This window comes from Pelobates fuscus, chromosome 9 (genome assembly GCF_036172605.1).
Source record: "Pelobates fuscus isolate aPelFus1 chromosome 9, aPelFus1.pri, whole genome shotgun sequence".
Taxonomy (NCBI): Eukaryota; Metazoa; Chordata; class Amphibia; order Anura; family Pelobatidae; genus Pelobates; species Pelobates fuscus.
Genome location: NC_086325.1, coordinates 3833250 through 3861196, shown reverse-complemented (window position 1 = coordinate 3861196; position 27947 = coordinate 3833250). Strand labels below are relative to the sequence as shown.

The window sequence follows — 27947 nt, the reverse complement described above, 5'->3', positions numbered from 1 at the left end:
GAATATAAGGCAGCACAAAGTTGAAGAACCAAGTTTCCGACATCATGAATCAGACACATGTCCACCATGTACCACAGCCTATACCACAATATATGTGACAATAACAGTATCTCAAAGCACTTTCATTACGACAACAACATCACAAACTACACAATCCATCACACCAGTAATAACAACATCAGAAATCTTAAAACCAAGCACGTCCACACCAACTACCGCAACAACAGTCAGTACTACTTCACCTACCACAACAACTACCCCAACAACAGTCAGTACTACTTCACCTACCACAACAACTACCCCAACAACAGAAAGTACTACTTCACCTACCACAACAACTACCCCAACAACAGTCAGTACAACTTCACCTACCACAACAACTACCCGAACAACAGTCAGTGCTACTTCACCTACCACAACAACTACCCCAACAACAGTCAGTACTACTTCACCTACCACAACAACTACCCCAACAACAGTCAGTGCTACTTCACCTACCACAACAACTACCCCAACAACAGTCAGTGCTACTTCACCTACCACAACAACTACCCCAACAACAGTCAGTGCTACTTCACCTACCACAACAACTACCCCAACAACAGAAAGTACTACTTCACCTACCACAACAACTACCCCAACAACAGTCAGTGCTACTTCACCTACCACAACAACTACCCCAACAACAGTCAGTGCTACTTCACCTACCACAACAACTACCCCAACAACAGTCAGTGCTACTTCACCTACCACAACAACTACCCCAACAACAGTCAGTGCTACTTCACCTACCACAACAACTACCCCAACAACAGTCAGTGCTACTTCACCTACCACAACAACTACCCCAACAACAGTCAGTACTACTTCACCTACCACAACAACTACCCCAACAACAGTCAGTACAACTTCACCTACTACAGCAACTACCCCAACAACAGTCAGTGTTACTTCACCTACCACAACAACTACCCCAACAACAGTCAGTACTACTTCAGCTACCACAACAACTACCCCAACAACAGTCAGTGCTACTTCACCTACCACAACAACTACCCCAACAACAGTCAGTACTACTTCACCTACCACAACAACTACCCCAACAACAGTCAGTACAACTTCACCTACTACAGCAACTACCCCAACAACAGTCAGTACTACTTCATCTACCACAACAACTACCCCAACAACAGTCAGTGCTACTTCACCTACCACAACAAGTACCCCAACAACAGTCGGTACTACTGTGAGTCCCACAACAAGTACCCCAACAACAGTCAGTACTACTTCACCTACCACAACAACTACCCCAACAACAGTCAGTACAACTTCACCTACTACAGCAACTACCCCAACAACAGTCAGTACTACTTCACCTACCACAACAACTACCCCAACAACAGTCAGTACTACTTCAGCTACCACAACAACTACCCCAAAAACAGTCAGTGCTACTTCACCTACCACAACAACTACCCCAACAACAGTCAGTACTACTTCACCTACCACAACAACTACCCCAACAACAGTCAGTACTACTTCACCTACCACAACAACTACCCCAACAACAGTCAGTACAACTTCACCTACTACAGCAACTACCCCAACAACAGTCAGTGCTACTTCACCTACCACAACAACTACCCCAACAACAGTCAGTACTACTTCACCTACCACAACAACTACCCCAACAACCATCAGTACTACTTCACCTACCACAACAACTACCCCAACAACAGTCAGTACTACTTCAGCTACCACAACAACTACCCCAACAACAGCCAGTACAACTTCACCTACCACAACAACTACCCCAACAACAGCCAGTACAACTTCACCTACTACAGCAACTACCCCAACAACCGTCAGTACTACTTCAATTACCACAACAACTACCCCAACAACCATCAGTACTATTTCAGGTACCACAACAACTACCCCAACAACCATCAGTACTACTTCACCTACCACAACAACTACCCCAACAACAGTCAGTACTACTTCATCTACCACAATTACCACAACACCAGTCAGTACTACTTCAGTTACCACAACAAATACCCCAACAGCAGCCAGTACAACTTCACCCACCACAACAACTGCCCCAACAACAGTCAGTACTACTTCACCTACCACAACAACTACCCCAACAACAACCAGTACAACTTCACCTACTACAGCAACTACCCCAACAACCGTCAGTACTACTTCAACTACCACAACAACTACCCCAACAACCATCAGTACTATTTCAGGTACCACAACAACTACCCCAACAACCATCAGTACTATTTCAGGTACCACAACAACTACCCCAACAACAGTCAGTACTACTGTGAGTCCCACAACAAGTACCCCAACAACAGTCAGTTCTACTTCAGCTACCACAACAACTACCCCAACAACAGCCAGTGCTACTTCATCCACCACAACAACTACCCCAACAACAGTCAGTACTACTTCACCTACCACAATAACTACCCCAACAACAGTCAGTACAACTTCAGCTACCACAACTACTCCAACAACAGTCAGTACTACTTCAGCTACCACAACAACTACCCCAACAACAGTCAGTACTACTTTGGCTACCACAACATCTACCCCAACAACAGTCAGTACAACTTCAGCTACCACAACAAGTACCCCAACAATAGTCAGTACTACCTCATCTACCACAACAACTTCACCAACAACAGTCCGTACTACTTCAGCTACAACAACAACTACCCCAACAATAGGCAGTTCTACTTCAGCTACCACAACAACTACCCCAACAACAGTCAGTACAACTTCAGCTACCACAACTACCCCAACAACAGTCAGTACTACTTCAGCTACCACAACATCTTCCCCAACAACAGTCAGTACTACCTTAACTACCACAACAACTTCACCAACAACAGTCCGTACTATTTCAGCTACAACAACTACCCCAACAATAGGCAGTTCAACTTCAGCTACCACAACAACTACCCCTAGAACCGTCAGTACTACTTCATTTACCAGAACAACTACCCCAACAATAGTCATTACTACTTTAGCTACCACAAAAACTACCCCAACAACAGTCAGTACTACTTCACCTACCACAACAACTACCCCAACAACCGTCAGTACTACTTCATCTACCACAACAACTACCCAAACATCAGTCAGTACTACTTCATCTACCACAACAACTACCCCAACAACACATAGTACTACTTCAACAACAACAACAACTACCCCAACAACCATCAGTACTATTTCAGGTACCACAACAACTACCCCAACAACAGCCAGTACTACTGTGAGTCCCACAACAAGTACCCCAACAACCATCAGTACTATTTCAGGTACCACAACAACTACCCCAACAACAGCCAGTACTACTGTGAGTCCCACAACAAGTACCCTAACAGTCAGTACTACTTTGGCTACAACAACAACTATCCCAACAACAGTCAGTACTACTTCACCTACCACAACAACTACCCCAACAACAGTCAGTACTACTTCATCTACCACAACAACTACCCCAACGACAGAAAGTACTACTTCACCTACCACAACAACTACCCCAACAACAGTCAGTACTACTTCAGCTACCAGAACAACTACCCCAACAACAGTCAGTACCACTATGACTCCCACAACAAGTACCCCAACAATAGACAGTACTACTTTGGCTACAACTACTACTACCCCAAAAACAGTCAGTACTACTTCAGCTACAACAACAACTACCCACTTAATAGGCAGTTCTACTTCAGCTACCACAACAACTACCCCAACAACAGTCAGTACTACTTCATCTACCGCAACAACTACCCCAACAACAGGCAGTACAACTTCAGCTACCACAACATCTACCCCAACAATAGGCAGTTCTACTTCAGCTACCACAACAACTACCCCAACAACAGTCAGTACTATTTCAGCGACCCCAACTACCCCAACAACAGTCAATACAACTTCAGCCACCCCAACTACCCCAACAACAGTCAATACAACTTCAGCTACCACAACTACCCCAACAACAGTCAGTTCTACTTCAGCTACCACAACAACTACAGCAACAACAGTCAGTACTAATTCAGCTACCACAACAACTACCCCAACAACAGCCAGTACTACCTCACCTACCACAACAACTACCCCAAGAACCGTCAGTACTACTTCATTTACCACAACAACTACCCCAACACCCGTCAGTACTACTTCAGCTACCCCAACAACTACCCCTACAATAGTCAACACTACTTCATCTACCACAACAACTACCCCAACAACACATAGTACTACTTCAACAACAACAACAACTACCCCAAAAACCATCAGTACTATTTCAGGTACCACAACAACTACCCCAAAACCAGTCAGTACTACTGTGAGTCCCACAACAAGTACTCTAACAGTCAGTACTACTTTGGCTACAACAACAACTATCCCAACAACAGTCAGTACTACTTCACCTACCACAACAACTACCCCAACAACAGTCAGTAATACTTCACCTACCACAACAACTACCCCAACAACCATCAGTACTACTTCAGCTACCAAAACAACTACCCCAACAACAGTCAGTACTACTTCAGCTACCACAACAACTACCCCAACAACCATCAGTACTACTTCAGCTACCACAACAACTACCCCAACAACAGTCAGTACTACTTCAGCTACCACAACAACTACCCCAAAAACAGAAAGTACTACTTCACCTACCACAACAACTACCCCAACAACCGTCAGTACTACTTCAGCTACCACAACAACTACCCCAACAACAGTCAGTACTACTTCAGCTACCACAACAACTACCCCAACAACAGTCAGTACTACTTCAGCTACCACAACAACTACCCCAACAACAGTCAGTACTACTTCATCTACCACAACAACTACCCCAACAACAGTCAGTACTACTTCATCTACCACAACAACTACCCCAACAACAGTCAGTACTACTTCAGCTACCACAACAACTACCCCAACAACAGTCAGTACTACTTCAGCTACCACAACAACTACCCCAACAATAGGCAGTTCTACTTCAGCTACCACAACTACTACAACAACAGTCAGTACTACTTCGGCTACAGCAACAACTACCCCAACAACAGCCAGTGCTACTTCATCCACCACAACAACTACCCCAACAACAGTCAGTACTACTTCACCTACCACAATAACTAACCCAACAACAGTCAGTACAACTTCAGCTACCACAACTACTCCAACAACAGTCAGTACTACTTCAGCTACCACAACAACTACCCCAACAACAGTCAGTACTACTTCACCTACCACAATAACTAACCCAACAACAGTCAGTACAACTTCAGCTACCACAACAACTACTCCAACAACAGTCAGTACTACGTCAGCTACAACAACAACTACCCCAACAACCGTCAGCACTACTTCAGCTACCCCAACAACAGTCAGTACTACTTCAGCTACCACAACAACTACCCCAACAACAGTCAGTACTACTTCAGCTACCACAACTACAACAACAACAGTCAGTACTACTTCGGCTACATCAACAACTACCCCAACAACAGCCAGTGCTACTTCATCCACCACAACAACTACCCCAACAACAGTCAGTACTACTTTAGCTACCACATCTACTCCAACAACAGTCAGTACTACTTCAGCTACCACAACTACTCCAACAACAGTCAGTACTACTTCAGCTACCACAACAACTACCCCAACAACAGTCAGTACTACTTCAGCTACCACAACAACTACCCCAACAACAGTCAGTACTACTTCACCTACCACAATAACTAACCCAACAACAGTCAGTACAACTTCAGCTACCACAACAACTACTCCAACAACAGTCAGTACTACGTCAGCTACCACAACAACTACCCCAACAACCGTCAGTAATACTTCAGCTACCCCAACAACAGTCAGTACTACTTCACCTACCACAATAACTAACCCAACAACAGTCAGTACAACTTCAGCTACCACAACAACTACTCCAACAACAGTCAGTACTACGTCAGCTACCACAACAACTACCCCAACAACCGTCAGTACTACTTCAGCTACCACAACAACTACCCCAACAACAGTCAGTACTACTTCACCTACCACAATAACTAACCCAACAACAGTCAGTACAACTTCAGCTACCACAACAACTACCCCAACAACAGTCAGTACTACTTCAGCTACCACAATAACTACCCCAACAACAGTCAGTACAACTTCAGCTACCACAACTACTCCAACAACAGTCAGTATTACTTCAGCTACCACAACAACTACCCCAACAACAGTCAGTACTACTTCAGCTACCACAACAACTACCCCAACAACAGTCAGTACTACCACAATAACTAACCCAACAACAGTCAGTACAACTTCAGCTACCACAACAACTACTCCAACAACAGTCAGTACTACGTCAGCTACCACAACAACTACCCCAACAACCGTCAGTACTACTTCAGCTACCCCAACAACAGTCAGTACTACTTCACCTACCACAATAACTAACCCAACAACAGTTAGTACAACTTCAGCTACCACAACAACTACTCCAACAACAGTCAGTACTACGTCAGCTACCCCAACAACAGTCAGTACTACTTCAGCTACCACAACAACTACCCCAACAACAGTCAGTACTACTTCACCTCCCACAATAACTAACCCAACAACAGTCAGTACAACTTCAGCTACCACAACAACGACCCCAACAACAGTCAGTACTACTTCAGCTACCACAATAACTAACCCAACAACAGTCAGTACTACTTCAGCTACCACAACAACTACCCCAACAACAGTCAGTACTACTTCAGCTACCCCAACTACCCCAACAACAGTCAGTACTACTTCAGCTACCACAACAACTACCCCAAAAACAGAAAGTACTACTTCAGCTACCACAACAACTACCCCAACAACAGTCGGTACTACTTCAGCTACCACAATAACTAACCCAACAACAGTCAGTACAACTTCAGCTACCACAACAACTACTCCAACAACAGTCAGTACTACGTCAGCTACCACAACAACTACCCCAACAACCGTCAGTACTACTTCAGCTACCCCAACAACAGTCAGTACTACTTCACCTACCACAATAACTAACCCAACAACAGTTAGTACAACTTCAGCTACCACAACAACTACTCCAACAACAGTCAGTACTACGTCAGCTACCCCAACAACAGTCAGTACTACTTCAGCTACCACAACAACTACCCCAACAACAGTCAGTACTACTTCACCTACCACAATAACTAACCCAACAACAGTCAGTACAACTTCAGCTACCACAACAACGACCCCAACAACAGTCAGTACTACTTCAGCTACCACAATAACTAACCCAACAACAGTCAGTACTACTTCAGCTACCACAACAACTACCCCAACAACAGTCAGTACTACTTCAGCTACCCCAACTACCCCAACAACAGTCAGTACTACTTCAGCTACCACAACAACTACCCCAAAAACAGAAAGTACTACTTCAGCTACCACAACAACTACCCCAACAACAGTCGGTACTACTTCAGCTACCACAATAACTAACCCAACAACAGTCAGTACAACTTCAGCTACCACAACAACTACCCCAACAGTCAGTACTACTTCACCTACCACAACAACTACTCCAACAACAGTCAGTACTACTTCACCTACCACAATAACTACCCCAACAACAGTCAGTACTACTTCAGCTACCCCAACAACTACCCCAAAAACAGTCGGTACTACTTCAGCTACCCCAACAACTACCCCAAAAACAGTCAGTACTACTTCAGCTACCACAACAACTACCCCAAAAACAGAAAGTACTACTTCAGCTACCCCAACTACCCCAACAACAGTCAGTACTACTTCAGCTACCACAACAACTACCCCAACAACAGTCAGTACTACTTCAGCTACCACAACAACTACCCCAAAAACAGAAAGTACTACTTCACCTACCACAACAACTACCCCAACAACCGTCAGTACTACTTCAGCTACCACAACAACTACCCCAACAACAGTCAGTACAACTTCAGCTACCACAACAACTACCCCAACAGTCAGTACAACTTCACCTACCACAACAACTACTCCAACAACAGTCAGTACTACTTCACCTACCACAATAACTACCCCAACAACAGTCAGTACTACTTCAGCTACCACAACAACTACCCCAAAAACAGAAAGTACTACTTCAGCTACCACAACAACTACCCCAACAACAGTCAGTACAACTTCAGCTACCACAACAACTACCCCAACAACAGTCAGTACTACTTCAGCTACCACAATAACTACCCCAACAACAGTCAGTACTACTTCACCTGCCACAACAACTACTCCAACAACAGTCAGTACTACTTCACCTACCACAATAACTACCCCAACAACAGTCAGTACTACTTCAGCTACCACAACAACTACCCCAACAATAGGCAGTTCTACTTCAGCTACCACAACTACTCCAACAACAGTCAGTACTACTTCAGCTACCACAACAACTACCCCAACAACAGTCAGTACTACTTCATCTACCACAACAACTACCCCAACAACAGTCGGTACTACTTCATCTACAACAACAACTACCCCAACAACAGTCAGTACTACTTCAGCTACCACAACAACTACCCCAACAATAGGCAGTTCTACTTCAGCTACCACAACAACTACCCCAACAACAGTCATTACTACTTCAGCTACAACAACAACTACCCCAACAACAGTCAGTACGATTTCACCTACCACAATAACTAACCCAACAACAGTCAGTACAACTTCAGCTACCACAACAACTACCCCAACAACAGTCAGTACTACTTCGGCTACAACAACAACTACCCCAACAACAGTCAGTACTACTTCACCTACCACAACAACTACCCCAACAACAGTCAGTACTACTTCATCTACCACAACAACTACCCCAACAACAGTCGGTACTACTTCATCTACCACAACAACTACCCCAACAACAGTCAGTACTACTTCAGCTACCACAACAACTACCCCAACAATAGGCAGTTCTACTTCAGCTACCACAACAACTACCCCAACAACAGTCAGTACTACTTCGGCTACAACAACAACTACCCCAACAACAGTCAGTACTACTTCACCTACCACAATAACTAACCCAACAACAGTCAGTACAACTTCAGCTACCACAACAACTACCCCAACAATAGGCAGTTCTACTTCAGTTACCACAACTACTCCAACAACAGTCAGTACTACTTCAGCTACCACAACAACTACCCCAACAACAGTCAGTACTACTTCACCTACCACAACAACTACCCCAACAACAGTCAGTACAACTTCAGCTACCACAACTACTCCAACAACAGTCAGTACTACTTCACCTACCACAACAACTACCCCAACAACAGTCAGTACTACTTCAGCTACCACAACAACTACCCCAACAACAGTCAGTACTACTTCACCTACCACAACAACTACCCCAACAACAGTCAGTACAACTTCAGCTACCACAACTACTCCAACAACAGTCAGTACTACTTCACCTACCACAACAACTACCCCAACAACAGTCAGTACAACTTCACCTACCACAACAACTACTCCAACAACAGTCAGTACTACTTCATCTACCACAACTACTACCCCAAAAACAGAAAGTACTACCTCACCTACCACAACAACTTCACCAACAACAGTCCGTACTATTTCAGCTACAACAACTACCCCAACAATAGGCATTTCTCCTTCAGCTACCACAACAACTACCCCAACAACAGTCAGTACTACTTCAGCTACCACAACATTTTCCCCAACCACAGTCAGTTCTACATCATCTACCACAACAACTACAGCAACAACAGTCAGTACTAATTCAGCTACCACAACAACTACCCCAACAACAGTCAGTACAACTTCAGCTACCACAACAACTACCCCAGCAACAGTCAGTACTATTTCAGCCACTACAGCAACTACCCCAACAACAGTTAGTACGACTCCACCTACCACAACATCTGCCCCAACAGTCAGTACTACTTCACCTACAAGAACAACTACCCCAACAAAAGTCAGTACTACTTCAGCTACCACTACAAGTACCCCAACAACAGAAAGTACTTCTTCAACTACCCCAACAACAGTCAGTACGACTCCACCTACCACAACATCTACCCCAACAACAGTCAGTACGACTCCACCTACCACAACATCTACCCCAACAACAGTCAGTACTACTTCAGCTACCACAATAACTACCCCAACAACCATCAGTACTACCTTACCTTCCATAGCAACTACTCAAATAACAGTCAGTGCTACTTCAGCTACCACAACAACAGTTAGTACTACTGTAACTCCCACTACAACAAATCACCCAACAACAGGCAGTACTACTGTGGCTATGACAGATAGCTCTACAATAGCTAGCACCGCTTTAGCTTCCACAACAACAAGTACAACAAAAGTTTCCATGACAACTGGTCCAACATCAGCCAGCACCAATGAAATACCTGCAACAACTGCTCTGACTGCACCCAGTACTACAGTAATTCTGACAACAACAATGAACCCAACAACAACCAGCACCATTGCAACACCAACATCAACTGGTCCAGCAGCCCACAGTACCACTGAAGCTAAAGTAACCACAACGGTTGTCTCTAATACATGGACAACATCTACTACCTCAATAAGCACAGCTTCTGTAACTCCTACCGAGGACTGGGGAACATTGACCACTCATGACTGGGGCACTCCTTGTACTCCATGTGTTTACGATGAGTTTGCTACATCTCCCACTGTTACTGGTACACTTTCCTCCATTTTTACAACAGTCCAGGATACTGCATCCCCATCAGGAGAAGGTAATGTAAAATAATGTATTGAATATTTTATCGTACAACTATAACAGTTTAAAAGTAATTCAAATAATTAAACTAGCTATTTTACTTGTTATTAATTACATTTTTATCTAATACAAAATGAGACTTTCATAGTCTAATATATTTCCCTTTTTTTTTTGCTAAAGACACACTTTAAGCACTAAAACAACTTTATTGCAATGAAGCAGTGTTGGTGTATAGATAATGCCCCCTAGCTTCTCTGCCATTTAGGAGTTACATCATGTTGTTTCTTTTTCACCCTGCATTAAAAAAATGGTTTCATTCTCAATCAGATATGGCTGGACAGTGTGTTTACTTTAGAAATTCTTATTTTGCTCTGTTAATTGAAGTTTAATCGCATACATGTGGCTGTTGTAGGCCCCTGCAGGCTATTAACAGAGGAAGAGATAATGAATTCTAAAGCAGTGAAAGGAAAAAACGAATGCTAAGTGAACACAGGTTGCAAGTGAGCATTGTCTCTTTTAACCACTTAAGGACGGCGGGTGTACTATGCCGTCCTTGGGGACCCGGCTCTAAATGCCGGCGGGCAGCATAGAAAGTCCCCGCCATCCTATTCACTTACCTGCTCGCCGGCGATCCCATGCCGGCAATCGCGATGGGGGGGACTTGCCTGGCATCCCAACAACAGACAGTCTGATCCAGCCCTCCTGGGCCATGTGATCGCGAGGTCCTTGCAAGGACCTCACGATCACATGGACAGAATAGCCGTCAATAGCAGTGCCAGCAGGGGGAGTGCCTGCTGCATGAAATAAAGTTAAATGAAGTTTAAACACAGTTTAAAATTAAATAATATATACTTTGATCATATATATATATATATATATATATATATAAACGATTGCCGGCACTCCTGGATTTCCAACATCCATTTAGTTTTATTGTCATGGTCGACGTTTCAGTCCCTAACCTTGGACTTTCATCAGGACACACCAGGTTAGGGACTGAAACATCGACTAAGACAATAAAACCGAATTGATGTTGGAAATCCAGGAGTGCCGGCAATCGTTTATTTTTATATTGCAGTGTGGCTGGGCACCAGGTACCATTGGCTGGAGGTAGGAGTGCTAAAACATTTTTATATATATATATATACAAATTTGAAGTTTCTTTGCACTTCAGGCTAGCTTGAAACATACTTGGAAATGCCGGGCCAAGGTCATCCAAAATACAAAAATCTAAATGATGGTCCGCACTCACGGTCTTCATAAAACAAAGCTTTTATTATTTACATAAAAGTACTGGTGTGATGCAGAATAGCGTCAACGTTTCAGTCCCAGCTCGGGACTTTCCTCAGGACAGTGTATATATATACACTTACACATACACTGTCTTAGTGTATTTTAATATATATATATGTGTAACCCTTTTTTGCCCTGCTCCTGGCAACAAGCCGTAGCTAGCAGCAGTTACACCTTCTTCTGTCGCTGACAGGGATCGTGAGCCTCCGCTATAGTTGGGAGATCGGGACATCCTGTTCTGACGCAGTGCCTCCACTCAGTGCAACTTCTATTTATGGGGAACCCACCCCACTGAGTAGATGAGTACCCTCCACTTAATAACTCAGAGACATGAAATAAATACAGACATGGAAATACACACTGTATTGTGGTTAAAGAGATACACATATAAGAGCAGAAATAACAATGCAGTTCCTGGCTAATGTTAACAGGGCCGCCATCAGGGCATGACAACCATAACGGTTGTCATGGGCCCGGCGGTCCTGGGGGGCCCGGACTGCTCAGGTCATCCCAGGCCCCACATTAGCTATGTGCAGTGGCGTACGCGGGTGCCACTCAGCAGGGGGGTGCCAGGCTCTATACCTCCTGCTCTCCCGCAGCTCCGGCAGACCGGCGCTCAGTCAGTGAGTCAGAGCACAAGGAGGGGATTCCCAGCCTGTGTTCTGACTCACACACTGAGCTGCAGGGAGGCTATTTCGGGGGGGGACCAGCAGGGGGCGCAGAGCGGCGCTCAGTGTGTGAGTCAGAGCACAAGGAGGGGATTCCCAGTCTGTGTTCTGACTCCCACACTGAGCTGCAGGGAGGCTATTTCGGAGTGTACCAGCAGGGGGCGCAGAGCGGCGCTCAGTGTGTGAGTCAGAGCACAAGGAGGGGATTCCCAGTCTGTGTTCTGACTCACACACTGAGCTGCAGGGAGGCTATTTCGGAGTGTACCAGCAGGGGGCGCAGAGCGGCGCTCAGTGTGTGAGTCAGAGCACAAGGAGGGGATTCCCAGTCTGTGTTCTGACTCACACACTGAGCAGCAGGGAGGCTATTTCGGAGTGTACCAGCAGGGGGCGCAGAGCGGCGCTCAGTCAGTGAGTCAGAGCACAAGGAGGGGATTCCCAGCCTGTGTTCTGACTCACACTGAGCTGCAGGGAGGCTATTTCGGAGTGTACCAGCAGGGGGCGCAGAACCAGGTTGCTCCCCCGCGGTCACTCTGTACAGATCCCCTGCACCTGCTGCCTGCCTGGGAAGGAGCTGCTGCCCATGCACCCTCCTAAATGCCAAATGGTAAGTAACTTTTATACCACCCTCCCTGTCCTATACCCCCCCACTGCCATTATAACCCCCCCTCCCTGTCCTATACCCCCCCACTGCCATTATAACCCCCCCTCCGTGCCCTGTACCCCCTGCCATTATATCACCCCCCCTGCCCTATACCCCCTGCCATTATACCACCACCCTCCCTGCCCAGTACCCCCTGCCATTATACCACCACCCTCCCTGCCCAGTACCCCCTGCCATTATATCACCCCCGCCCTATACCCCCTGCCATTATATCACCCCCCCGCCCTATACCCCCTGCCATTATATCACCACCCCCCTGCCCTATACCCCCTGCCATTATATCACCACCCCCCTGCCCTATACCACCACTGCCATTATAAACCCCCTGCCATATACCCCACACCCCACTGGCATTATAACCCCCCCTCCCTGCCCTGTACCCCCCTGCCATTATATCACCCCCCTGCCCTCTACCCCTGCCATTATATCACCACCCCCTGTCCTATACCCCCTGCCATTATATCACCACCCCCCTGCCCCATACCCCCTGCCATTATAACCCCCCTCCCTGCCCTGTACCCCCTGCCATTATATCACCCCCTGCCCTATACCCCCTGCCATTATATCACCACCCCCCTGCCATTATAACCCCCTCCCTGCCCTGTAACCCCCTGCCATTATATCACCCCCTGCCATTATATCACCACCCCCTGCCCTACACCCCCCTGCCATAATACCACCACCCTCCCTGCCCTATACCCCCTGCCATTATACCACCACCCTCCCTGCCCTGTACCCCCTGCCATTATACCACCACCCTCCCTGCCCTATAACCCCCCCTGCCATTATACCACCACCCTTCCTGCCCTATACCCCCTGCCATTATACCACCCCCCCTGCCCTATACCCCCCTGCCATTATACCACCACCCTCCCTGCCCTATACCCCCCTGCCATTATATCACCCCCCACCCTATACCCCTCTGCCATTATATCACCACCCCCCTGCCCTATACCCCCTGCCATTATACCACCACCCTCCCTGCCCTATAACCCCCCCGCCATTATACCACCACCGTCCCTGCTTATACCCCCCTGCTATTATATCACCCCCGCCCTATAGCCCCCTGCCATTATATCACCCCCCCGCCCTATACCCCCTGCCATTATATCACCACCCCCCTGCCCTATACCCCCTGCCATTATACCACCACCCTCCCTGCCCTATACCCCCTGCCATTATATCACCCCCCTGGCCTATAGCCCCCCGCCATTATATCAACCCCCCTGCCCTATACCCCCTGCCATTATACCACCACCCTCCCTGCCCTATACCCCCCCTGCCATTATACCACCACCCTCCCTGCCCTATACCCCCTGCCATTATATCACCCCCCGCCATATAACCCCCGCCATTGTATCACCCCCCCGCCCTATACCCCCCTGCCATTATATCACCACCACCCCTGCCCTATACCCGTTGCCATTATACCACCACCCTCCCTGCCCTATAACCCCCCTGCCATTATACCACCATCCTCCCTGCCCTATACCCCCCTGCCATTATATCACCCTCCCTGCCCTATGCCCCCCTGCCATTATATCACCACCCTCCCTGCCCTATACCCCCTGCCATTATACCACCCTCCCTGCCCTATAACCCCTGCCATTATACCACCACCCTCCCTGCCCTATACCCCCTGCCATTATACCACCACCCTCCCTGCCCTATACCCCCTGCCATTATACCACCACCCTCCCTGCCCTATACCCCCCTGCCCTATACCCCCCTGCCATTATACCACCACCCTCTCTGCCCTATACACCCCTGCAATTATACCACCACCCTCCCTGCCCTATACCCCACCCCCGTGCCCTATGCCCCCTGCCCTATACCCCCTGCCATTATATCACCACCCTCCCTGCCCTATACCCCACCACCCCTGACCTATACCCCCTGCCATTATACCACCACCCTCCCTGCCCGATAGCCCCCCTGCCATTATATCACCCCCCTGCCCTATACCCACTGCCATTATACCACCACCCTCCCTGCCCTATACCCTCCCTGCCATTATACCACCACCCTCCCTGCCCTATACCCCCTGCCATTATATCACCCCCCGCCATATAACCCCCGCCATTGTATCACCACCCCCGCCCTATACCCCCTGCCATTATATCACCACCACCCCTGCCCTATACCCCCTGCCATTATACCACCACCCTCCCTGCCCTATAACCCCCCTGCCATTATACCACCACCCTCCCTGCCCTATACCCCCCTGCCATTATACCACCACCCTCCCTGTCCTATACCCCCTGCCATTATACCACCACCCTCCCTGCCCTATACCCCCTGCCATTATACCTCCACCCTCCCTGCCCTATACCCCCCTGCCATTATATCACCACCCTCCCTGCCCTATACCCCCTGCCCTATAACCCCCTGCCATTATACCACCACCCTCCCTGCCCTATACCCCCCTGCCCTATACCCCCCTGCCATTATACCACCACCCTCCCTGCCCTTTAACCCCCCCTGCCATTATACCACCACCCTCCCTGCCCTATACCCCCCTGCCATTATACCACCACCCTCCCTGCCATTATACCACCACCCTCCCTGCCCTATACCCCCTGCCATTATACCACCACCCTCCCTGCCCTATACCCCCTGCCATTATACCACCACCCTCCCTGCCCTATACCCCCTGCTATTATATCACCACCCTCCCTGCCATTATACCACCACCCTCTCTGCCCTATACACCCCTGCCATTATACCACCACCCTCCCTGCCCTATACCCCACCCCCGTGCCCTATACCCCCTGCCCTATACCCCCTGCCATTATATCACCACCCTCCCTGCCCTATACCCCACCACCCCTGACCTATACCCCCTGCCATTATACCACCACCCTCCCTGCCCTATACCCCACCCCCCACTGCCATTATACCCTCACCCTCCCTGCCATTATAACCCCCCTGCCATTATACCACCACCCTCCCTGCCCTATACCCCACCCCCCACGGCCATTATACGCCCACCCTCCCTGCCATTATAATCCCCCCTGCCATTATAATCCCCCCTGCCCTATACCCCCACCTCCCTGCCATTATAACACCCCTTGCCCTATACCCCCCGCCATTATACTCCCACCCCTTTACCCCCACACCCCCTGCCCTATACTCCCACCTCACTGCCATTATAACCCCCCTGCCATTATACTCCCACCCCTCCTGCCCTATACCCCAACTTGAAAAGTTCTGAGGACATAGTTGACTTGCTAACACAGGACACCCAATCTTCTACAGCTTCTGCTCGGAACCTTGACGCACCATCCTCCTCCAGCTTAGCTTCGGGCACCTCTCAAGATACCACTCACCCGCCTGCCGCCACCACCAACACTAGCACCACAGCCGCTTCACTTTATCTGTCAGAGGAGTTATTTACACATCCGTTTGAAGAAATGAGTGATGCGCAACCATTATTGCCAGAGGATGTAGATAACAGGGACATGTCTCAGTCAGGCAGCATTACACACATGGACGTACGGTGTGATTATGATGATGTTGTACCCGCTGCTGCTTCCTTTGCTGAGTTGTCAGATACAAGTGAAGCGGTTGATGATGACGATGCGTCCATGGATGTCACGTGGGTGCCCGCTCGGCAAGAAGAAGAACAGGGCGAAAGTTCAGATGGGGAGACAGAGAGGAGGAGGAGACGAGTTGGAAGCAGGGGGAGGTTGTCGCAAGGAGCTAGTGGCACAGTCAGACAACATGCATTGGCACCCGGGGTCAGCCCGACAGCACGCCAATCAACGCATGTTGTGTCCACCACCAGAATGCCGTCATTGCAGAGCTCAGCAGTGTGGATTTTTTTTTGTGTGTCTGCCTCGGACAACAGCTATGCCATTTGCAACCTGTGCCAAAAGAAACTGAGTCATGGGAAGTCCAACACCCACCTAGGTACAACTGCTTTGCGTAGGCCCATGATCGCACATGAGTACAAGCAGCACACAAACTCAAAGCCGCAATCCTCCTCCTGGTCCAGCATCTTCAGCCACATCAACCGCTGCTGTCCTCCTTGCCCCCTCTCAACCATCCGCCACTCCGTCTCTCGCCTAGAGCAGTTCCCGCTCATCTGCCCACAGTCAGGTGTCTGTCAAGGACATGTTTAAGCGTAAGAAGCCAATGTCAGAAAGTCACCCCCTTGCCCGGCGTCTGACAGCTGGCTTGTCTGAACTATTAGCCCACCAGCTTTTACCATACAAGCTGGTGGAGTCTGAGGCGTTCAAAAAATTTGTAGCTATTGGGACACCGCAGTGCAAGGTACCCGGACAAATTTTTTTTTCACAAAAGACAATCCCCAACCTGTACTCGATTGTGCAAAAGGAAGTAATGGCATGTCTGGCACACAGTGTTGGGGCAAGGGTCCATCTGACCACTGATACCTGGTCTGCAAAGCATGGTCAGGGCAGGTATATCACCTACACTGCGCATTGGGTAAACCTGCTGACGGCTGCCAAGCATGGAATGCGTGGCTCTGCAGAGGAGTTGGTGACACCGCCACGACTTGCAGGCAGGCCTGCTGCCACCTCCTCTACTCCTCCTACTCCATCCTCTTCCATAACCTCCTCGGCTGAGTCCTCTTCTGCTGCTGCATCTTGCTCCACATCAACGGCACCCCCCCAGCTCCCCAGGTACTATTCCACATCTCGGATACGGCAGTGTCACGCCGTCTTGGGTTTGACTTGCTTGAAAGCAGAGAGTCACACCGGACAAGCACTCCTGTCCGCCCTGAACGCACAGGTGGAAAAGTGGCTGACTCCGCAGCAACTGGATATCGTCAAAGTGGTTTGTGACAACGGAAAAAATTTGTTGGCGGCATTGAAGTTGGGCAAGTTGACACATGTGCCGTGCATGGCACATGTGTGTAATCTGATCGTACAACGCTTTGTGCATAAGTACACAGGCTTACAGGACGTCCTGAAGCAGGCCAGGAAGATGCGTGGCCATTTCAGGCGTTCCTACACGGCCATGGCGCACTTTGCAGATATCCAGCGGCGAAACAACATGCCAGGGAGGTGACAAACCTAGTCAGTCGCAGCGAAGGCACCATCAGCGACATCATACCATTTGTTTTCTTCCTGGAGCGTGCCCTGCGAAGAGTGCTGGATCAGGCCGTAGATGAGCGTGAAGAGGAAGAGGAAGAGTTGTGGTCACCATCACCACCAGAAACAGCCTTATCAGCATCGCTTGCTGGACCTGCGGCAACGCTGGAAGAGGATTGTGAGGAAGAGGAGTCAGAGGAGGAATGTGGCTTTGAGGAGCAGGAGGAAGACCAACCACAAAAGGCATACCAGGGTGCTCGTTGTCACCTATATGGTACCCGTGGTGTTGTACGTGGCTGGGGGAAGAACATGCCTTCATTGACATCACTGAGGAGGAGGAACGGGAAATAAGTAGCTCGGCATCCAACCTTGTGCAAATGGGGTCTTTCATGCTGTCGTGCCTGTTGAGGGACCCTCGTATAAAAAGGCTGAAGGAGAACAACCTGTACTGGGTGTCCACGCTACTAGACCCCCGGTATAAGCAGAAAGTGGCGGAAATGTTACCGAATTACAAGTCGGAAAGGATGCAGCATTTGCTAATAAAATTAAAAGTATGCTTTACACAGCGTATAAGGGTGATGTCACAGCACAACGGGAATCTAACAGGGGAAGAGGTGGAAGTCATCCTCCTCCTCCTCCCACGACAACGCCATATCTGCCAAGTGACCCTATGTAGGGGAACAGTCCGTATTCTGCTCTGTGTCAGTGTGTATCAGGGATCCTTAGGATAGGTGTCAATCCATATCTGCCAAGTGACCCTATGTAGGGGGAACATTCTCTATTCTGCTCTGTGTCAGTGTGTTTCAGGGATCCTTAGGATAGGTGTCAATCCATATCTGCCAAGTGACCCTATGTAGGGGGAACAGTCTCTATTCTGCTCTGTGTCAGTGTGTATCAGGGGTTTTGAGGACAGGTGTCAATCCATATCTGCCAAGTGACCCTATGTAGGGGGAACATTCTCTATTCTGCTCTGTGTCAATGTGTATCAGGGATCCTTAGGATAGGTGTCAATCCATATCTGCCAAGTGACCCTATGTAGGGGGAACAGTCTCTATTCTGCTCTGTGTCAGTGTGTATCAGGGGTTTTGAGGACAGGTGTCAATCCATATCTGCCAAGTGACCCTATGTAGGGGGAACAGTCTTTATTCTGCTCTGTGTCAGTGTGTATCAGGGATCCTTAGGATAGGTGTCAATCCATATCTGCCAAGTGACCCTATGTAGGGGGAACATTCTCTATTCTGCTCTGTGTCAGTGTGTTTCAGGGATCCTTAGGATAGGTGTCAATCCATATCTGCCAAGTGACCCTATGTAGGGGGAACAGTCCGTATTCTGCTCTGTGTCAGTGTGTATCAGGGATCCTTAGGATAGGTGTCAATCCATATCTGCCAAGTGACCCTATGTAGGGGGAACAGTCTCTATTCTGCTCTGTGTCAGTGTGTATCAGGGGTCATTAGGATAGGTGTCAATCCATATCTGCCAAGTGACCCTATGTAGGAGGAACAGTCCCTATTCTGCTCTGTGTCAGTGTGTATCAGGGTCCCTGAGGACAGGTGTCAATCCATATCTGCCAAGTGACCCTATGTAGGGGAACAGTCCGTATTCTGCTCTGTGTCAGTGTGTATCAGGGATCCTTAGGATAGGTGTCAATCCATATCTGCCAAGTGACCCTATGTAGGGGGAACATTCTCTATTCCGCTCTGTGTCAGTGTGTTTCAGGGATCCTTAGGATAGGTGTCAATCCATATCTGCCAAGTGACCCTATGTAGGGGGAACATTCTCTATTCTGCTCTGTGTCAATGTGTATCAGGGATCCTTAGGATAGGTGTCAATCCATATCTGCCAAGTGACCCTATGTAGGGGGAACAGTCTCTATTCTGCTCTGTGTCAGTGTGTATCAGGGGTTTTGAGGACAGGTGTCAATCCATATCTGCCAAGTGACCCTATGTAGGGGGAACAGTCTCTATTCTGCTCTGTGTCAGTGTGTATCAGGGGTTTTGAGGACAGGTGTCAATCCATATCTGCCAAGTGACCCTATGTAGGGGGAACATTCTCTATTATGCTCTGTGTCAATGTGTATCAGGGATCCTTAGGATAGGTGTCAATCCATATCTGCCAAGTGACCCTATGTAGGGGGAACAGTCTCTATTCTGCTCTGTGTCAGTGTGTATCAGGGGTTTTGAGGACAGGTGTCAATCCATATCTGCCAAGTGACCCTATGTAGGGGGAACATTCTTTATTCTGCTCTGTGTCAGTGTGTATCAGGGTCTCTGAGGACAGGTGTCAATCCAGATCTGCCAAGTGACCCTATGTAGGGGGAACATTCTCTATTCTGCTCTGTGTCAGTGTGTTTCAGGGATCCTTAGGATAGGTGTCAATCCATATCTGCCAAGTGACCCTATGTAGGGGGAACAGTCCGTATTCTGCTCTGTGTCAGTGTGTATCAGGGATCCTTAGGATAGGTGTCAATCCATATCTGCCAAGTGACCCTATGTAGGGGGAACAGTCTCTATTCTGCTCTGTGTCAGTGTGTATCAGGGGTCATTAGGATAGGTGTCAATCCATATCTGCCAAGTGACCCTATGTAGGAGGAACAGTCCCTATTCTGCTCTGTGTCAGTGTGTATCAGGGTCCCTGAGGACAGGTGTCAATCCATATCTGCCAAGTGACCCTATGTAGGGGAACAGTCCGTATTCTGCTCTGTGTCAGGGATCCTTAGGATAGGTGTCAATCCATATCTGCCAAGTGACCCTATGTAGGGGGAACATTCTCTATTCTGCTCTGTGTCAGTGTGTTTCAGGGATCCTTAGGATAGGTGTCAATCCATATCTGCCAAGTGACCCTATGTAGGGGGAACATTCTCTATTCTGCTCTGTGTCAATGTGTATCAGGGATCCTTAGGATAGGTGTCAATCCATATCTGCCAAGTGACCCTATGTAGGGGGAACAGTCTCTATTCTGCTCTGTGTCAGTGTGTATCAGGGGTTTTGAGGACAGGTGTCAATCCATATCTGCCAAGTGACCCTATGTAGGGGGAACAGTCTCTATTCTGCTCTGTGTCAGTGTGTATCAGGGATCCTTAGGATAGGTGTCAATCCATATCTGCCAAGTGACCCTATGTAGGGGGAACAGTCTCTATTCTGCTCTGTGTCAGTGTGTATCAGGGATCATTAGGATAGGTGTCAATCCATATCTGCCAAGTGACCCTATGTAGGAGGAACAGTCCCTATTCTGCTCTGTGTCAGTGTGTATCAGGGTCCCTGAGGACAGGTGTCAATCCATATCTGCCAAGTGACCCTATGTAGGGGGAACATTCTCTATTCTGCTCTGTGTCAGTGTGCTTCAGGGATCCTTAGGATAGGTGTCAATCCATATCTGCCAAGTGACCCTATGTAGGGGGAACAGTCCGTATTCTGCTCTGTGTCAGTGTGTATCAGGGATCCTTAGGATAGGTGTCAATCCATATCTGCCAAGTGACCCTATGTAGGGGGAACAGTCCCTATTCTGCTCTGTGTCAGTGTGTATCAGGGATCCTTAGGATAGGTGTCAATCCATATCTGCCAAGTGACCCTATGTAGGAGGAACAGTCCCTATTCTGCTCTGTGTCAGTGTGTATCAGGGATCATTAGGATAGGTGTCAATCCATATCTGCCAAGTGACCCTATGTAGGGGGAACAGTCCCTATTCTGCTCTGTGTCAGTGTGTATCAGGGATCCTTAGGATAGGTTGTGACGAAACCAATCTCGCCACATTGTATTGGAGGAGCCTGGTTGCCCGCCTGCTGCCTCTGGACTATGGACCGGCAGCTAAAGGGTTAATTTTACTGTGCAGAAGGATTTATTTCTCCCTTTCTGCACAGCAGTTCGGTAGATTTAATCGAACAAACAGCCGTTCACCAACCTCCCCAGAGCCGTGGGAAGCCGGCCGGCGTTGTTAATTGGCCACCCAGAAGCTGGAGTGTGCTGCCAATTTACCTCCCTGAAGCTGCGGTTAATTGCCTGTTAACTGTGTGGCCGCTGTTACACTTAGCGGCCGCTAGGTGGCGCTGGTCTGGAGCTCCCCGGGCAGCCAGCACTTTTCTGCCCGGCTTTCATGCACCAAAATCGGACACTTTTCCGTGCAGGCACCACTGAACCTCCAGCCCCTGGTTCTCATTCGTATGGATTTGGTGAATGCAGGGAAATTCGGTAGTTTGTTTTATGTGAACTGTAGTAACCCAGATAGCCTGCCATGGAGCCTGTTCGTATAATTAAAGACTTTGGCTCCATGGCAATTAAAATGTATTCGTGTGATCTGGGTGCCATTCACTTAATAATGTGCACCCAGACCCGAGCTATCTGGGGATATGTTACATGTCTGTGTTTTATGTATAAAATGTGTCTGTATGTATTTTAAAGTGATAGTCTGTTTCTGTGTCACCATGTGCATAATGGAGTCTGGCCTTTGTCTTAGGAGATAATTGAATTACTTCATTAATTATCTCCAGGGCAGGGAGGAGGAAACCAAGATGCATGGTGGGAAAGTATTGTGGCTGTGTGTACGAAAATGATACATGTCTGTCTGCTGTTTCAGTCTTCCATCTGGTCCCCTAGGGGAGTGTCCACCAGGTGGGAGACCTGCATAAATACAGGGGCAGGTAGCCCTGAATAAACAGACCACTGCTTGAACTTCAACACGGAGCCTTGTCTCGTTCTTGGGGGGATTCACTGTATGTTGCTGGAGATTGACTGCTAGGAGTGTAAGCTGATGTCTGCTTTTCCTGTTCGTCTGCTAGCAGCTATTCGTGAGGTTCCAGCTGGAGTGCTACCTTATTCCCTTGTATGCAGTTCGGGAGTTTGGTGCATTCATTTATATCCGAATTCGTGAGTTTTGGTGCTTTTACAGTAGCTGTGCCTTTTTGTGAAAAGGGGATTATCGCCTAAACTGATTTTTCCCCTTTTATGCTGAAACGGTCCGTAACAATTGGTGGCAGCGGTGGGATCGTTCCTACAGCCAGAAGGACAGCTACAGGAGACACCATTGCTCTGGATTTTACAAATTGAGGGCAACGCATGTCTCAGTACAGCGACCCTGACAGCACCAGCATGCAACCAGCAGTGGAGTACGATGAGGGTGACATGGATGACTGAGATGCAGTATGCAAAGGCATCTGGTACCAGGCACTGGGTATGGTGGAATACCAGCAGGACGGGAGATTCCCCAAGGAGGAGCAGCGGTTGCAGAAGCGAGTAGCCCTGCGGATGCCCTTCCTGGGAGAGCAGCCCCTGGAGGAATGGGTGAGGGAATTGGAACACCTAGTATGGCAGGAAATGTGGCTGGAGGATGCCTACCAGGCGCTCTGGTGGTATGAAGCTCAGTACCTGCCCTGGACAGCCGAGCATGACAAGCCAGAGGGAGACGAGTTTGATGGTCCTGGCTTGTTATGGGAGACTTTTGCAGAGCCTGAGTTTGGGAGCGCTACACAAGCCCGATTCCAGGATCTCTTTGAGTGGAGGGAGAGCAGGTATGACTGGGACGACACTCACAAGATTGAGCAAGACTTGGTCCACCTGGTGACCCGGGAGATGGAGCTGGAACAGGGCTACAAAAATCTGTTCCACTCCAGTGAGAAGGCTCAGCAGGGAAGCGCAGACCCAGATCCAGATTCAGACCCCTTCAGCTGGGAAGATATTGTACAGTTTTACTGGGAAGAACCCCAGGTGGCCAGTGGAGATGGGACCGAGGTCTCTCCACCGGTCCTGCAGGGAATTGGGAGCCCAGTCTCCATTTCCCAGCGGCAGTGTAAAGTGCAGGGAGAGGAGAGCAGTGTCCTCCCTCCCCAGCGGCAGGCTGAGTTACAGGGGGCAGAGGTAGTTGTTCCTGCCCCCCAGCAGCAGAGTGATATGCCAGGAAGGCAGTGTGAAGTGCAGGGAGCGGAGAACAGCGTCCTCCCTCCCCGGCGGCAGGCTGAGTTACAGGGGGCAGAGGTAGTTGTTCCTGCCCCCCAGCAGCAGAGTGATATGCCAGGAGGGCAATGTGAAGTGCAGGGAGAGGAGAGCAGTGTCCTCCCTCCCCAGCGGCAGGCTGAGTTACAGGGGGCAGAGGTAGTTGTTCCTGCCCCCCAGCAGCTGAGTGATATGCCAGGAGGGCAATGTGAAGTACAGGGAGAGGAGAGCAGCGTCCTCCCTCCCCAGCGGCAGGCTGAGTTACAGGGGGCAGAGGTAGTTGTTCCTGCCCCCCAGCAGCAGAGTGGTATGCCAGGAAGGCAGTGGGAAATACAGGGAGAGGAGAGCAGTGTCCTCCCTCCCCAGCGGCAGCGTGATTTTTCGGGAATTGGGAGCCCAGTCTCCATTCCCCAGCGGCAGTGTGATGTGCCGGGAATTGGGAGCCCAGTCTCCATTCTCCAGCGGCAGTGTTATTTGCCGGGAATTGGGAGCCCAGTCTCCAGTCCCCAGCGGCAGAGTATCCAGCAGGGAATAGAGAGCCCAGCCTCCTTTCCCCAGCAGCAGGACTGTGTATTGGGAGGAGAGACAGTCGGTCTCCCTCCGCAAAGACTGGAAGTATGTATGGGAGAGGAGATTGTTACCACCTCTCCCCAGCGGCAGCTTAATGTACCAGGGGGAGACTGTAAACCCCCCACCGGTGCAGATGGGACCGTGGTCTCTGCACTCACCACACAGGGGGTAGGGACGGTCGGTCCTACCCCCCCACGACAGAGCTATGTACCAGGGGGAGACTGTAAACTCCCCACCAGTGCAGATGGGACCGTGGTCTCTGCACTTACCACACAGGGGGTAGGGATGGTCGGTCCTACCCCCCCACGACAGAGCTGTGTATCCAAGGGGGAGACAACCGGTCTCCCCACTCAGCAGCAGAGCTATGCAACTAAGGGGGAGACAGTCCGTCTCCAGCAACCAGGCTCCAACCAGACTACTCCGGTGGTAGTGCTGGCACCAGGACAGAGTACCGCTGGTCTCTGCCCACTCAGCAACCCACCAAGGCAGCCTACCAGTCCCCTACACAGCCGTGGTGAGGCACCTGGACATGGACAAACTTCTCCTCTACCCAGGTGTAGTAACTATTTATTGTGGGTGGGCTGTACTGTTTTTTTTCCTTTGTGGGTGGGTTGCTGGACTAACAAGGGCACTGACCGGCAGGAGGTCAGGTACCCTGTTAGTCTTTTTGGAAAGGGGGAGAGATGTGACGAAACCAATCTCGCCACATTGTATTGGAGGAGCCTGGTTGCCCGCCTGCTGCCTCTGGACTATGGACCGGCAGCTAAAGGGTTAATTTTACTGTGCAGAAGGATTTATTTCTCCCTTTCTGCACAGCAGTTCGGTAGATTTCATCTACCGAACAAACAGCCGTTCACCAACCTCCCCAGAGCCGTGGGAAGCCGGCCGGCGTTGTTAATTGGCCACCCAGAAGCTGGAGTGTGCTGCCAATTTACCTCCCTGAAGCTGCGGTTAATTGCCTGTTAACTGTGTGGCCGCTGTTACACTTAGCGGCCGCTAGGTGGCGCTGGTCGGGAGCTCCCCGGGCAGCCAGCACTTTTCTGCCCGGCTTTCATGCACCAAAATCGGACACTTTTCCGTGCAGGCACCACTGAACCTCCAGCCCCTGGTTCTCATTCGTATGGATTTGGTGAATGCAGGGAAATTCGGTAGTTTGTTTTATGTGAACTGTAGTAACCCAGATAGCCTGCCATGGAGCCTGTTCGTATAATTAAAGACTTTGGCTCCATGGCAATTAAAATGTATTTGTGTGATCTGGGTGCCATTCACCTAATAATGTGCACCCAGACCTGAGCTATCTGGGGATATGTTACATGTCTGTGTTTTGTGTATAAAATGTGTCTGTATGTATTTTAAAGTGATAGTCTGTTTCTGTGTCACCATGTGCATAATGGAGTCTGGCCTTTGTCTTAGGAGATAATTGAATTACTTCATTAATTATCTCCAGGGCAGGGAGGAGGAAACCAAGATGCATGGTGGGAAAGTATTGTGGCTGTGTGTACGGAAATGCTGCTGTTTCAGTCTTCCATCTGGTCCCCTAGGGGAGTGTCCACCAGGTGGGAGACCTGCATAAATACAGGGGCAGGTAGCCCTGAATAAACAGACCACTGCTTGACCTTCAACACGGAGCCTTGTCTCGTTCTTGGGGGGATTCACTGTATGCTGCTGGAGATTGACTGCTAGGAGTGTAAGCTGATGTCTGCTTTTCCTGTTCGTCTGCTAGCAGCTATTCGTGAGGTTCCAGTTGGAGTGCTACCTTATTCCCTTGTATGCAGTTCGGGAGTTTGGTGCATTCATTTATATCCGAATTCGTGAGTTTTGGTGCTTTTACAGTAGCTGTGCCTTTTTGTGAAAAGGGGATTATCGCCTAAACTGATTTTTCCCCTTTTATGCTGAAACGGTCCGTAACATAGGTGTCAATCCATATCTGCCAAGTGACCCTATGTAGGGGGAACAGTCCCTATTCTGCTCTGTGTCAGTGTGTATCAGGGTCTCTGAGGACAGTTGTCAATCCATATCCATTGTGATTTAGGAATGTTAGGTGATTTATGCCCTTTATGGATTAAAACCAGACTCTGCATCAACTTTGTCATTTTCCATGGGAGTTTTGCCATGGATCCCCCTCCGGCATGCCACAGTCCAGGTGTTAGTCCCCTTGAAACAACTTTTCCATCACTTTTGTGGCCAGAAAGAGTCCCTGTGGGTTTTAAAATTCGCCTGCCCATTGAAGTCAATGGTGGTTCGCCCGGTTCGCCGGTTCGCGAACGTTTGCGGAAGTTCCCGTTCGCCGTTCGCGAACCGAAAATTTTGTGTTCGCGACATCACTAGGCACCACGGTCTAGTGGACAAAATGTGCAGCAGGATCCAACTAGCCTATATATTCTATCTATGATCTAGTGGCGGAATTTACATCAGGACACACTTATTCAAGATAGTGTGAGAACTAGTGGACGGAATATACAACAGAATCTCGCTTAGTCTCTCCGGTATCCCCAATCTAGTGACCAAATATACAACAGGATAACACTTAGTCTGCCAGGATACCGGTGTCCGGCTGAACATATATACACAGAATTCAGCCTGACTAAAGTCCCTGCGTTAAACGGGCTGGCTACAGAGCGTTTAACTTCAGTTAAGCGGTGCGCCTTCGCTTCTTCCCTTCGTAGGAAGGGGGCAGTCAGATTACCGGTTACAAATTTGACCCCTAACGGGTCCACAGTCTATCACTGTCTTACCTTTAAGTTCCTAGACCTGGGTTCACACTCATCGACGGAACACCCTGGTACTCACTGCATAGAAGATGATGATCTCCTGGACAACAGGCCAGTGGCGCTGAGACGAAAGGAGGTCCACGCAGAAGTCCACGGGTGCAGCCATGGAGGATTTGGAAAAAGATTACTGTCTCAAATATCTGCACAGGCTTCCATGTGATGA

General features: G+C 49.0%; 1 protein-coding gene across 1 annotated transcript; it reads left to right on the top strand.

Moving 5' to 3' along the window:
• Positions 1-66: 66 nt before the first annotated feature.
• Positions 67-27944, top strand: LOC134572990 (mucin-2-like). Its single transcript, XM_063432344.1, has 9 exons — positions 67-226; positions 480-1360; positions 1547-3338; positions 3531-5853; positions 5962-6295; positions 7576-7858; positions 8652-9860; positions 10023-10859; positions 27733-27944. The coding sequence occupies exons 1-9, from the start codon at positions 67-69 to the stop codon at positions 27942-27944; spliced, it is 8031 nt and encodes a 2676-aa protein (XP_063288414.1).
• Positions 27945-27947: the final 3 nt, after the last annotated feature.